We start from the raw sequence: 15,403 nt of genomic DNA on the forward strand, positions 1-15,403 counted from the left end.
ACAGATGAATGAAAGGCACAGCTGTCCCACAGCTGATCCAATAAGAACACTCGAGCACAAAGGCGGTATTTGCTCTCTTGCATCCATGCTCTCCTTTCTCAGACTCACTTGAAGCACATTTGCTGATAACATTACCAGTCCTTATCTAGAGGAAACAATTATTCCCTTTAAGGAGCTGAGAATGGCTTTGTCAGACCTGAAGTGCTGGCACTATTCTGCTACACACACACACACACACACACACACTAGTATCACACACCAGTCCTACACAGAACTAGCAACACAATTCAGATTCACAGTTTGTTGGAATGGCCTCAAAGACACGGCACGTGGCACCAGAGACCAGTAACCACATTGGGCAAGCTGATGTCTAAGCCATCTGCTGCTAGGGAACCACTGGGCTGTCACCAGATCCTCAGTAGTGCAAGTGAACAATACTGGGGGGACGAAGAAGTGGATTTAAGAGAGGCAGGAACACAAACCCACCTCCTGGGAAATCGCCTCAGTAATAGAAAGGCTGACATGAGACACCATCATCCCCGTCCATCTTACCTTCCAAAGGTGGCAGACTAGAAAAATCTCTTGACACACAAAGACCTTGTGAATCCAAGGACTGCACAAATGACGATGGGCTTACTGCAGGAGGCACCAGATTACATTGTTGAGCTTCTACCTCCCTCTTTCCCCCCCAAAAAATCTGCCTGTGTCACGTCTCAAGTAACACTTCACAAGCAGTAACTTCCAATATTGAGTTGTTATCTTCTGACTGAAATTATGTTTCCTCTCATTTGCTTTGTGACATACATCTGAAAGGACACGTTTCTCAAGACACTTGACCACCTTTGTACACATTCAGCAAAGTAACAAACCACCACATGAAGATTTTGTAACCCAGTTCCCTGGTATTATTTAGAAACTGCTTTGATACCTATACTACATTTGTTTTCCAAATTCTGTTGTAGTTTCTTTTATTTTTCTGGCATTACTTCCTAGATCTCTTTCCCATCAACCTTCACTCACATTACACAACTCACAACCACACACTACCTGTTTGTCCCAGCATTAAGCAGACGAGAACTGCATCAAAGTCGTCATACACCCTAAGTCAAACCCAAGTTCTCAGCACTGGTAACACCCCCAAAAGTATTCAGGCCATTCATAAACATTATGCATTCAATGCTTACTCTAACCACCTTTCTGGAAATTCTCCATCACAATGTACCACCCATCACAACATAGAGCAGTTCAGCAGTCACCAGCCTCCTGCTTCCTAAATACAAATTCATCAAGAAGCAGACAGCTCAGCCACTGCTTGTAATGATTTTATCTAGATCAATAAAGAACTACCGCCCCCAAGAAGGAGGGACAACAAGCAGGCTTCCAAAATCCTTTGTATCACAGGCTCTTCCCTAAGTCTGTCACACACTTTTAAGTCTCCCAGAAGTGAAATAATCAATGTTTATTCCAAGATCCTACAAGCACTGAGTCTCAAGAGGGCTAGATTTCTCTCCTCCATCTCCCATAATCCAGTGCCTCTCCTGCAGGAGGAGAAGGTAAAGATACTATACTTCCTACATGCACTTCTCTCTCCAGCTACTTACTATAAATAAAAATGCACAAATGATATTTAGTATATTATGTGCCTCATGCATTATGGCATTCAAATTCCTCTTCTTCATTCTTTACAGAGCTCTACTTTTTTTCCAGCTACCCCCTGCCCTTTAACTCTTCAAATTCAAAATATTCTATGATTCTCTACACAAGAGTTCTGGTTCAGAGACAGGTGTCCTTTAAACCAAGACATTTTTCATGGTAACACCCCTCGGAGCAGCCTTTTTGTTTTGGCAGGGAGAGTGTTGAGAGAGGGAGACACTGTGAGAGCAAGCACATTGCAGAATCAGAAGTAACTTGGCAAAACTCTCTCCCCTTTCACACACTTGCACTTCTGAGGTTGTTCCATCAGTGAAATAAATGAAATTTGGCTTCTCAGAGTTGGACACTCTAAACATAGTAAGGAGTAGATGAGTATTAAGGATTTTCATGAGGTTCGAGGATTCGTAACACCTCCAACCAGAGTTTCCTATATTCACAAGAACTTGCATTCCAGCTTGTCCATCAGAGCAGATTCTTATCTCTATCCCACAGCCAGCTCACCTGCTTTTTCCCCAAGCATCCAGGCGTCTAGTATCGGCCAGCTTCAAAGTTACTGGGCAGAGTCAGAAAGTATTACGTATGCAGGAGGGACACAGTATCCTAATTTCCTAAGGAAGGTGGTCTTAAAAAAATAAAGGTGCTCTTGACATTGGGCAAAAGTAACACTAAAATACAGCTAAACAACAGCAATACAACCGACCACGTAAGAAGCAATAATCACAGCAATTCATATTGATTTTGAGTCTTAAGATTATTTTGTTTTGATGTCATTATGACATTGCTACTAATTTATCTAGTGTGCATACATATGACTGAAGGCCTTAAACCATGATTTAAGTGCTTAGAGAAACGACTAACAACAGAAAGATGAGAACCAACAGCTCAAGACCGACTGAAAGTAATTTAGAAATAAATCCTAACAGCAAGCAGCTAACCAAAGGAACAGGTTACCAGTCTTGTGATGAGGCTAGTCACAACATCAACACTGTCATTCCAAGAAATAAGCTGCAGTTCAGTCACATGTTATCGACCATGACTGCACTCATTTGAGTGAAAAAGAAAATAGTTCCACCATTATAAGACAGAGTGGATTAAGTTCTACAGTTCTCATGACACAAACAGTCCAAAGACACTAAAGCAATCCTGTACAGTTGGAAGTTACTATTCTAAAGTTTAAGAAACTACCGGAGCACAAATAAAACGTTCACTCAAGGGCCAAACATTTGTTTATAGACTGCTCTTTGCATATAGCGCTACTCCTCGGAGGTGTTTATCCCCTATCTTGGTATCCAGAGTAGATAATCAGTGCTTTGCCTAAAAGAATGAAACAGATGCTTTCTGTGCCAGAACCTACACTCAGAGACTGAAATTTAGGTTGGTTTGAAAAGGAGGGTAACTCTTTTTGCTCTTTTTTTGCAGTTTGCCCTCTTCAGAGAGCAAATAACAACTCCAGGACAAAAAAAAGAAGATGCCTTACTCTCTCTCGCTTAAATAAACTTTGAAAACACGCAAGAACAGCCTGGTACCCCATCTCCAAATCATGACATTTCATGATAGAGGGAAGCAGTCCACAAACCACTGGAAAACACTGAGAATCTTCCTGCTGATTTCAGTAGGTACTGCAGCAGGTCCATGTTCCAGTTCTCACAACGTGACCAGTAAACACTGGTATGACAAAAAGGAAAAGGCTACGGTTCAAAAAAAAAAAAAAAAAAAAAGGCATTATTACTTTGCTGCTTTGAATGAAAGACTACGAAGAAGTGGTCTCTACCCTACTCATTTATTCACCCGAGTCTCTGCAAGATGTCCTAAGATCTTAAACAGGTAAACAGGCAATCAATGGTTTTAAATGGATTAATTCAAATGTTCTCATGGACTGAAGTAAAGGCCAGCAGCATCTACAGAAAAGTTTTTTCATTCAAAATTTAATCAAAGCAATGCAACAGCAGATACCAAAAAAGTATCCTACACTACTCCTTCATGCTATTGCTGTGCTTTGAGCTTACAGGCAGAACTAAACACACCACAAAGATCCCTAAAACACTTCTGGAACAATTAAAAGTATTTTCTGACATGCAACTTATTTATAGGCTTTGCTGTTCCTGATTCTTTTGGTCCCAACTTACTAGAGGGATTAATTTAATAACCCACAGAAAGCAATTGTGTGGTACGCTTTCCTATCAGGTTTGATATCTTAATTTTTAGTTGTTTCTCTTCAAAGACAGACCACTTCCTGCAGTGCTGTATATCTCCAAGCTACTGCATGAAGGCTAAAGTAGGTATAGTAACATCCATGAAGGAGCTCATTTCTCCTCCTCAATTCCTGAAGGACAAACAAGCTCCTGATGTAGGGCCCCCAATGTGCAGAATAATCCGACAACTAACTCGGCTGCAAACCCAGACCTTGCAGCTTTAGAAAGGTCATCGTCTTCTCCCTCCCACTTTCCCTCCACCCCTGGAGATTTCAGGTCCCTGCTGGCTAGCTTCTGCTACTGGTGCTCTGGTCACAACTGGAAAGGCTAAAACATGAGTCCTCCTCCTCTGTCGAGGTCTCAGGAGCACAGAGTCCTTCCCTGCAAGTTCACTGCTACTTCTTCAAGCTCCACTTCACAGGCCAACCCCCTTCCAGGAAAGAGGAAGCACACTGGGAAGAGACACACAGCATCTTTCAGCACCATGAAAGGAGAAAGTGTATCTTGTCACTAACTGTATAGGGAGAACATGCTGTTTGTTCGATTGCTTTCCTTTTATATCCTGGTATGGTCTTAGTAGTGTTTTTCAAGGTAGCCTTCTGAGGCCAACAACTGTGCCCACTCCTCTACTCGCAGATACTGGCTCCCTCAGACACATGTGTCATTACAATCAAGTACACTATTGTTACTGAAGACTGTTTTATCTATCGATTTGAAGGATGTTTGAAAAGAAAGGAATTAAGAGATGTGCGGTACATCCCACTCTCTGATTCACACTTTAGGCTAGATAATTGCCAAGAACAAAAAGAATTGCGTTGAGTTTGAAGAGATAACAAGGACAACATAACATCTCAGCACACTTCTTTCTTCTAAGAAGCATCACCTAAAACTGTGGAACCAACTGATGCTAATGTCACATCAAGCTCTTCCCTATTTACAGGAGATGGAAGAAAATCCTTTTGTGCACCCTTCCCTCTAGCCTTCTCTTACTGCCTCTGCAGTAGCTCACATAACAATCTGTCAGATTCCACTAAAAACATATTTGAAAGATTTTTTGTTTCTCCAAACTCCCTGAATTTAAACTAAAATTTCCTCAAGTTGTCTCCTCTTCGAACAGAAAGCCAGGTTTAAAGAAAACACATATGACCTGTAGATAAACAATCCTGGGTAAAGGGAGGGGACAGAAAAATTCTCATCTTCATAAGACAGCATTTTTTAACAGATCCTTTCAATTTCTACATCAAACTTAATACAAGGTACTTACTGGGTAGGTCATTACACAGATCCACCACTGCAGCCTTCAGAAGAAAGTTCTGAATAAGATCAGATTTGTAAAATGAGGATTCAGTTTCCCAACCACATATTCACACCGGTCTAACTTCTACAAGGAATCAAGTTCTACCAGTGTTACAAGAGAAACACAGTAGTTGGGACCACTGTGTGATCCCACAGGAGTTCCTGAAAACAGAGTCTGACCCCAGGACCTTCACTCCAGACCCGAGAGGGGTCGAGCTGAGTTTCAGCTCTCTGTGACACGTCAGGAAAGTGCAAAACATTTATATCACTGTTACTGAACTTGAGCAGAAGGGTGTAAAACTCAGTGAGATCTGTTTAGAAAGAGATTAAGGCTGATTTCATCCAGTATCAAGGGCATTACATCATAATTTATTTATTCTAGAATCTGGCACTACACAGCAGCTATCTCACTGTAATCAGCCAGGAATTCAAGCTTACAGCATGCAATGAAGAAGAAAACACAGAAATGCCGGAAGTGTAACATCAACACATGAAAATACTACCATTTGCTTCCAGCCACAGTGGCAGAGAGAAGCACAAGGCAAGCACTGACTACAACATAACGAGTCGTCACACCAGGACCTACACCTCATCTGCAGGACAGCTCGCACTGACCTGGACCTCGCAAATCCTGCCCTAAGGAAAAGCAAGCACAAATCACGAGCAGTGTATTTTACAAATTAACACATGTATCACAGATAGGTCCGGACTACAAACTGATTTCACTGATTAATAAAGTATCAGTTTTACAGTACAGCTAGCTGCTGGGTTTGTGGGTTTGGTTGATGTTTTTATTTCATACGAAGCATGTCTCTCAGTTGACATATTCAGCATGAAGCCAATGCAGCAGCACTTTACATAACGTGTTCTCTCAGGAGTGATGTTTTTTCACTGTCTGTTACAGTACAGGTCTACAATGATGAGAATTAATGTGGGTAAAGTTCTATAAAGTATTTTCTCTGCACACAACATTCCTCTGCATGGAGCATTTTTAAATGACCACTTTTCATAAAAGATTCAGTTTTGTTATATTCCAAAAAACCCAAGCATTCCATTCAGAGCCTTCAACCAACAAATTCATCTGGTAGTTACTTGGAAAATGAAAATATGTTCAAGCAATATGCACGTATTAACACATATGCACACCTACTATCTATGGGCTGCTTTTAGCACTAGTGAGAAACACTAAGATATACGTGGACTACGTAAGGTACAAAGATATTTAACCTACCTCATCAAAGCTGCTATCTTCTTTCTTCAAGGCTTTAAAATAAAAGGAAAAAAGAAATAGTTATCTGTAGTTCATTTCAATGGGCACAAAGCAACTAACATCAGAAGAGAGAAAAACAGAGCAGCATTTTCCTGTTATAATAGGAAAGAACAGGCTGGCATGAGTAACAATCTTATACTCGAATCTGAAGCTGTAAATGGAATGTAAGACTGCACAGCGTGTTTCCAAGAAAGTAAATTTACATATTTATGAAAAATATTATCCTCTCAGGTTAAAGAAAATAACAGTTCACAAGTTTGGTTTTTTTATTGTTTTAATTCCTAGTGAGTGTGAAAATATCCTATGAAGAGCCCAACTGAACTTCAAAAAGGAGAAGTATAATAAACACCTAACCATGTATTCATTTTGCCAAGCACTAAACCTTTATTTTTACTTTTTTTTTTCTTTTTTATGTTTTTTTACAACATCACTTCCTCCAAAGCAGAAGAGATTTCTGTCTTTTAACTAGCCATTGATCAACAGACAAGGAAGAAGAAAACTACAGAACTCATGTGGACTTGTAAAGCAAGAAAACAAAAACATGAACAGTTCTGAAGTTGTAGCAAAGATTAAGCTGATGAAAATTTTCCCTTTAGCGTACTGGGTACATTTATTGAAATGTAAAGAAAATTAATTTCTCCAAATCTCCATTGAACTGTGGCAGTCTGAAGGTACGAGACTGGTTCCTTTTCTCTGTACACTACAACCAGACCAGCCAGGGACTGCGTCCTGCGCTGTGACCTGAGAGTGCGCTTCATTCCCTTCTCTTGAGGAGCTAAAATACAACAAACCATCGCATTGATGATTGAGCTATTTCTTTTCAGGTTAAATTGCAAAGGTTTGCAATTTGAGGGAGGTCACCTGAATGACTGTACAGTTTGTGCAACGCTGCCCCAGCAGCACAACACTTCTTACACGTGAAAATGCATTTATTTCTGCAGGAGATAAACACTTCAGCACCTAGCATGGTTGATGGTCTGGCTTCCAGTAGTTTCTTTGCTTTTCTTAGATGCTCCTTCTGCCTTCACATCACTAGTAGTTTCTAACCCACCACCCCTTCCAAACCCTGTCTTCAGAAGCAACAGCATTATCAGCTTCAAAAAAAAGACCCAACTCAAAGCTGGAGAAGCTGGATCAGAGGCACAACCACGACATGACACCTCTGCAAAAGTGCTGCAGCTCCACAACCCCTGCCATGGGCAGCAAGGCACAAATCCTGGTTATCCTTGTACAGAAAAGCAGGGATGGTCCAGGCTTCCTTTGCTTCCAAATGCCCATTTCTTTGGGACACAAAACCTGTCGTCCCTCAAATCTTTGAAGATTACTGCTTTACAAGCACTCATCTAAATTTCATGCTCAGGAACAAAACAAAAAACAAACCAAAAAAAACCCCTGGGATTTTACTGAGGAGATTTGAGGCACACATTGTACATTATTAGCATGAAATGCATTTTTATGGTTTTGAAGGCAAGACAAACATTTTCAGACTGCCAAACCCCAGTAACCAGAATATGAGTCAGGACATTTAAAAAAATAAAAGAAAAAAGGAAAAAAAAAAAAAAAAGAAAGAAAGAAAAAACCCCAACCTGTGAAACACTTTTTAAGAACACATTTTTAATCTTTTCTATTACCTTTCAGGTCACGACAACGTACAAGCTATAAATTAGTCCATGACACACCTAGGTCATGCTGACAGGCTTTTCTCCCTTATCAAAATAAAAGATTTTTGTATGAGTAAAACATTCCAGGAAGAGCCAAACAAAATTCACAAGGTAACAGAACAACAAGAAATGGGCATCCGTGATCCACTGCATATTTTTGGCTTGTCTTTAACTTCTAAAAAGAGGTTTTTTAAGAATCTCCAAAAATAAGAATATGACAGTTCTGGCCACTCATTTAATCAGATTCTCTTTAATAATAATTTCACTCTCAACCAATTCACTACATGGCATCTTCAAAAGAAATCATCAGAACAGCATATTTTATACCACAAAATACATTACGAACAGGGGGTTTTGGGTTTTTCCCCTCATCAATGCAATCCTTTTCTTTTTAAAGCATTTAAAAAAAGCTTTGCTGAACTTAAAAAAAAAATAAACTGTTTACAAATGAACTTCTCATTATCCCAGGTATGTGAGCTATTCGAGTGTACATTAGAGAAGATTAGTGGAGATAACCTTTGTATTAGTGAGTAGCTAGTAACAAAACCCAGGGGTGCTCAGAAGGGCCAGACTGCCTTCAGCGAGCAATCTCAGCAATGTTTTCCCTCTTTCTTTCTTTCTTCCTTCCTTCCTTTCTTTCTTTCTTACCTGTTGTTAAGTTTTTGACCAAAGGGATTGCATAAGAAAACAGACGTTAAATGGCGTGAGCTGAAGAGATCTCAAATATGATTTTGGTACTATATGAACCCCAACAAATGCACAGCCAAGAACTCTTTAGATAACTAAAATGCTATGATAATTTTATAAAATTACTCGTTATTAATTTTAATTACATAATTATCAAAGCGTAAAACTAAGAACCAAACCTAATAAAGGTTTAAATGCTAAAATAAACAGTGAGTCAACTGAATCTCTGAGAGTTGGTTAACATACAGCATGATGTGTTCATTTATATGGACAACACAGCATGTAAGGACGGAAATCGGAATTTTTAAACTAATTTGGATGTTTGTATAAAAATGGATAGGCTGCCAGAAACCTAGCAATAAAAAGAATTCTGGAAAATTTTCAGATTCTTAGTAATGTAAGTTCTTTATGACGAGCAGGACACTCCTTGAAACACTAGAAAACTTCTGCCAGGAGAAAGGGTGCCTTAGCTGCAAAGACAGTTCATTTATCTAGAACTGTGAGCATATAATTTCAGCAGTAAAAAGCCATCCCGTCTACTTTAGAAACTTCCTCCAACACACCACCGTGCCTCATCATCCTTTAACAGACTTGCACGGAGCACAAGCAGATGCTCAGGATGAAGGCTCAGAGATGGCCAGTTCCACACATCACATTTTTCAGCTCAGCAAAATAAACCCTCTCATACCAGGTACTCTAACAGTTACGGGACAGATCACAGTTTTGCAGGATGAGCCAGATCTTCATCACCCTCTGCCAGTGACTGGAAAGCATCAGTTCACAGTTAAGAAAATGGGCCACGTCTACTTGAGACTGCTGTCGGTACCCTTTGGCCCTTTGCTGTGCCACAGGGATAACTAAGCTGGTTTTATCGAAAGATGCTAGGGAAGCAGCTTCAAACATTACTTAACATACTGTAAAAAAAAAAAAAATCACCTTATAAATTCAATGCTGATACTGCCTCTCAAGTAGAGAGGATGTGGGGAGAACATGGTCTTGAAGGCAGTTTATTAAGTATTAACCTGCAAAGCCCAGCAAAAAAAAACCACTCCAAGCACTGCCAATGACAATTGGGATACATTACCACCACTCTTATGTATAATACCTTTGGTATCAAAATGAAGGAGTCTTGTATTATTGGAAGAATTATTATATTTGGCAGCCAGAACACCACCAGCACAGGGGGTAGGCCTAGCAGCCCCTTACCATTTCAAGAATGACCATCAGATGTTCCCTACTGCGGCATGTGAAGGTTTGACTCAACAATTATTTGACTCAAACACCACATTACTCTTGTATCATTTACATGATTACGCTCATGATGCTGTATTGTGTACTTACACCTATGAAAACACATACATTGCAGCAGAACAGGAAAAGTTAAAAGATCCTATCGTTATTTACAATAAATCACACCGGACAGAGGACTGACAAAAATTCCAGATTAGGTACATATAAAATCAGTAATTTGCTAACCTCACCAAGGAATCAGCTCTTCCAAAAAGCGCTGTAAAACCAGAGTGACAAATACCCAGAAAGACTTCTAGTGAGGTTTCGGTTTTCTCTCTTTCATTCCAACGTAAGAGTTAGGTACAGCATGTGTTTTAACCGAGGATCTCCTGGCATCCAAGTTAAGAGTTTCTTGCTTTGCTTGGGCTTATCTGTGGCTCTGGTATCCAGGAGTGGACTATGGTCAAACCTCACACTGATAAATTAGAAGGGCGTTTTGCTAAGAGTGCAGCTACCAGAATGATGGTCAAAATATTAGAGCATCTGAAGATCGAACAGTCTTGCTGGCAGCAGCTGAGTTTTGATCACAAAACAACCACCACAAACCAACCAACCAACCAACACACCCGGCACTCGACCACACTCCTACACTTCCGCACGCATGCACAAACAACCGGAGGAGCTGGAAGACATAACAATCAGCATACCTAAAATCAGGCCAAAGCTCTCAGGGAAACTAAAAGGTTGTTTAATCTGTGAAAAATGACAAAAAGAGATGCTCACCCCAGAGAGCCAACTAAAACACACAGAAATTACCAGCCAGAGGGGCTGTGCTCCCTAAAAGGCATTAACGAGACTGTCACTGTTACAACAAAGCAGCATCCTCATTCAGAATATTTTCTTTGTTAATGATTTCCACCATCAGTAAAAACCGTTCCACAACTCTGTGTGAGTGTCTCTCTGTGTCTATACAGGCACACATGACAAACCAACACCCAACTGCTTTTTTCTTTCCTAATCAAAGAAAGTTAAATGCATTTTACAAGTTTAAGACTGATGATAGGTGAAAGCTATTCTCATATCAGGACAGAGACATTTATAGCCATGACTTGACATTTGCTTCACAGTTAAAATTTGGCATTTACCCTTGAAACTCCATGGTTATAATGATGAACGAGGTTTCCTCGGTCTTTTTCATCTTGTTGTAGCACAGTAAAAGACCCCTAATTTCAAACACTGTCCTACACTTAAAAGTTTGCAGTCCTTAAAAGCTAAAGGTAATACACTGAATGCACACACAACACGTGAAAAATGTACTTCAGCACACCTCCTTGGTAGGGCTGTGGAGGGACGCCACAGCTCACGGCTGCAGCACAGGCACTTCACATCCTCTCGCTGGGACAAAGCAGCTCTGAGAGTTGAGCCACATCTGCCAGCCAGACCGACTGTAAGGAAAAATGTCCCAGTGGGATGACCGACGGGTGAGGGCTGTGGAAGGGCCCTTGCAGAGGGTTTGCAAGGACAGGGACTGCTGCATCCGCTTGCCCACCCCGGGCGCTGCCAGGCCCTCCGGCAATACCGCCAGCCACTCTGCCCCACCAGCTCAGGGATACCTCACACCTCCTCCACCGGACCTTCTCTCCCTGCTAGGCTCCGACTTGATACTGTCAGCGGGAATTAACGCTCTGAACAGTGCATTAAGCAAAGTCGTGTGCCAAAGACCATGAGAAACACCCGTCTGCGCAGACAAGAACTCTTTGGCATTGTTCTTGGTAACAAATATGACCCCAAAATAGACTGGTGTCAAAACCAAATGCGATGAGGTGACAGCGGGAGATAACACGCTCGGCAGCAGCGTTCAGATAACACTACCTAGGATGCTTTATGTCAGCGAAAGAACAAGACTTTGCGGCAGATGACAGCCAGCCTTCTTTTGTCTGGCATCCTCGATCGCTGAGCCACCGCTATCCGCCTCAGCATCTCACGCCTCAACTTCAACCAACGTGCAGCCCGACCAAAAAATAAATTACCAGACCCGCAACACAAAGAAAACAAGCATTTGCTTTCTGCCAAGCGCTCCCTTTGGCAATAAAGGCACGCTAGCCAACTCTTCGTTTAGTTTGCTTTTCCCAGCCTGTTTCGGGCCGGCTCCACCACAGACCCCTCCGGCGCTGCGGAGCTGCGCACCCACCGCCGGGAAGGGGCTGTTATTTTCCCGAGCTTTCTTCCCCAAAACCGTTTTCCGGGGACTCCTCGGCCCGGCTGCTCCCAGCCCCGCAGCGCCCAACCCACCGCCCCGCGGCCGGCCCAGCCGCCCCCACCCTCCGCCGCCGGGACGACCCGGGGCACCGAACAGCGCCCTCGGGGCCGGCCACGGGCAGAGGACTCACCTATTCGTCCGAAGCTCTCCGATAAAGTTCTCCGCAACTTTTTCATCCTGCTGATCTTCTCGGCCGACTGCGAGTCGATCATGTCACACTGTGGGGAGGGGGGGGGGCGACCCTCCCTGCTCGCCAGCCGCCACCCCTGCCGCCCTGGCTCCGGGGCTCCCCCTTCGCTCCGGGGAGCCGCCGGGCTCGGCGGGACAGCCCCGGTCCCCCCCGGCAAAAGAGCCCTACGCCCCGGCTGCTGCCACTGGGCTCCCCGCCGCCACCGCCCGGCTCATAGCTCCGTCCCGCCCCTCCTTCCCTGAGTGCCCCGGCAGAGGCAGACGCGGCGGGGAAGGCGAGGGAGGGGAAAAGCAGCGCCGAAGAGAGACTGAGGAGGGAAAGAAAAGTCCGGCGAAGGGCTGCGGGCACCGGCGGAGGAAGGGGAGGGAGGGGGCGGGCGCCGAGAGAAAGGCGTAGGAGGAGCCTGGGGCCGCGCCGCGGCCGGGGAAGGCGGCCGGCCCTGCCCGCGCTGGCAGGCGGCGGAGCGCAGGCCCCGCCAGCCCCGCGGCACCAGCGGCGCCCCCGCCCCGCCCTTCCCCGGGGGCGGGAGAGGAAGCGGCAGGGGCGTGAGGGGGGAGGGCGGGAGCGCTGCGGGCTCGGCCGGTGCGGTGCGGTGCGGCGCGGCAGCCGCCGCCGGAGCCGTTGGGACGAGGGTGGCGTAGAAGGCGTTTGTGGTGGTGTTTGGCGGGGGAACGGCTGCACCGTGTCGGCGCCCCGAGCTGTCGCACGGCGGCCACTTGGGGACACGCTCCGATCTGCCCTCAGCCGGCAGAGCCGCCGGGGCAGGCCGAGGGCGGTGGGGTCTGCGGGCGGACCGGCCCCCGCGGGCCGCGGCATCTCGGCGCCGGTGCGGGTCGGGTGGGTTTGGCGGCGGAAGGAGGCGCCCTCCAGGGGTGGGGGCGTGCGGCCCCGGTAACTGGGTGAGAGCGGTGGGAGCAGGGCGCCCTGCAGTGGGTGCGCACCCAGCCCTACCCGCGGAAGCCTGGGCTCCTGCCACTGGCGTCTGGGAGCACAGCCTGCGATAATGTGCCTATGAGTGCGCTGGCCTGCACCCTAATGAGTGCTGGGAGGTTAACTCAATTGAACCAACATTATTGGAAAATAAATCATGTTAACCCATCAGGATGGATGGCCGTGTCTAGCCTGAAATACAAAGTGGGTACTTTTCAAGAACAGTACATGTAAGGTAACACATTTTCCAAGCCAGGTTTGCATGGTTCAAATTGTATTTTAGTGCATGTTATCTGGTTAAAATGAACTTGGGGTTTAATGAGGCTGGCTAATGTAATTTACTGGGATTAGACAGTGTCCAAGGTAAGAGTTGTTAACTCAGTTTTAGAAGCACGTTTGTCTGGACAAGTGTTTAGGTGAGTTGGGTTCAAGCCATCTGCAACTCTTAAGCCCTGGGATTGGACCTTTATATTACAATGCAGGAAGGGTGGCAAGTCTGCAGCATCTCGAGGTGGAAATCTGTCTATTATCTACTGTAATCTACTACATGTCCGTATTTACGTGCCTCTTGTGGCATACGAGATCATGGAGAATTGGTCCACTATATAGCAGTACAGTCACACTGGTAAAATGTCTTATGCACAACCCACGAATCTACAGCCAGTTTGATAAAAAGGCTTTCAGAAGTGTGAATCCTGTTGACCCTGCCGGCGTCTTTGAAATAGGAGCTAAAATGGCCCTTTTAATGTTGGCTATGTTGTATTATGGCTGGAAATTGAGGAAGGGTGGAAACAAACATTGCAGAGAGCAATGCAGGGAAAAAGAGGAGAAATAAAAATTAGGAAGAAACAGCCAAGGGATCTAGAAGGAGAAAGGGAGTGAAGACACAAGCACTTGAAGGTATTTTATTCAATCAGTGCAAAAAAATGACTTTTAAGTCCTTAATAATAGTTAACAGTTTCATCTTTGTTTAAATCTGACATTAATACCAGTGAATATTCCTGCTCTGCATGGAGAGGAAAATGCCATCATCATAAATAAAATATTCTGGTCCAGGAACTGAGACTGCATTTAGCATTTGAGCCCTTTGCACTTTCTGAGCACCCCATTCACGCCGGCAGCCCTGCTGCGCGGCTGAGGCTGGTACCACCACTGCTATCATTCTGTCTGCAGCTTGCTTTTGGCAATTAGGGATACCATTTCTGAGAGCTTCCAAGGAACATGTAGTTAACTATGCTTAGCTGATAGATGCTGTCTTACTTCGTGAATTAGGCTAGATACTAGCGCCTGGTGAATTTGGAACAACATTCCGGGTTTTCCCCCTGTTTCTAGGTAAGCTATATCACTTGTGGAGGACAAGCCTCTGCCAGGCTGCTGCCGTGGATTCAGCTTTCTCCAACAGAAGCATGGGCAGCCCAGAACTTCTGACAAGCATCTGGCTTTGCAGCTGCTCGGGAGTGATCTACAAGAATATGTCTTTTAAATCAATGAAAAGTTTTCCTAAATTAGACATCAGCGCGGTGCCAATGAGAGAAACCTAGGCCTTGTCTTCTACAAATTGCACAACCTCGGCCTGCAGGGATGTTATGCGGAGTTTCTCTACCAGAGGAAGGACGAGCTTGAGGCTGTGCACAGATGCTCAAACTGCATGCTGCAGTTATTCTAGACACGCTAGTTATTTTTCCCTCAGTGATCTTTAGTTGACAGAAATATTTCTGTTGAAGTCCTTCTTTTCTTCTCCTGCCCCCCCCCCCCCCTCCAATCCTCTTCAGTTTCCAAGGGCACTAATGTTGAAAATTCATAAAATTCGGAAATATGGAATCACTTTTGTGGCTTTGATCAAGCTCATAAGCTGGCGGTTCTTATTTTTCTTCTCTGTATTTCCATCACCCATCTCAGGAAACAGGTAAAGCAGAAACACACAATTAGCAAATCATAGAGATAGCAGCTATTCTAATGATGATGTTCTGCTTCCTTGTAGGGGCAGGCTTTCAGCTCTGTTTTTATGTTTAAGGCTTGCAATTTGTGGCATAA

At 44.1% G+C, this 15,403-nt stretch overlaps 1 protein-coding gene across 2 annotated transcripts in view; it reads right to left on the minus strand.

Moving 5' to 3' along the window:
* CDK14 (cyclin dependent kinase 14) overlaps positions 1–12,461 on the minus strand; it is a 269,013-nt gene extending 256,552 nt beyond the window's left edge. Inside the window, exons 1-2 of one of the 2 annotated variants that reach the window (XM_086466595.1) lie at positions 12,380–12,461; positions 6,373–6,404 (exon numbers count right to left, since the gene is read on the minus strand). In XM_086466595.1, coding sequence (XP_086322721.1) covers positions 6,373–6,404; positions 12,380–12,461 — 114 coding nt within the window. The remainder of the gene's footprint in view (positions 1–6,372; positions 6,405–12,379) is intronic. The other variant, XM_086466597.1, reaches the window with a different exon arrangement.
* Positions 12,462–15,403: the final 2,942 nt, after the last annotated feature.

Source organism: Leptosomus discolor, chromosome 6 (assembly GCF_034619465.1).
Source record: "Leptosomus discolor isolate bLepDis1 chromosome 6, bLepDis1.hap2, whole genome shotgun sequence".
NCBI lineage: Eukaryota > Metazoa > Chordata > Aves > Leptosomiformes > Leptosomidae > Leptosomus > Leptosomus discolor.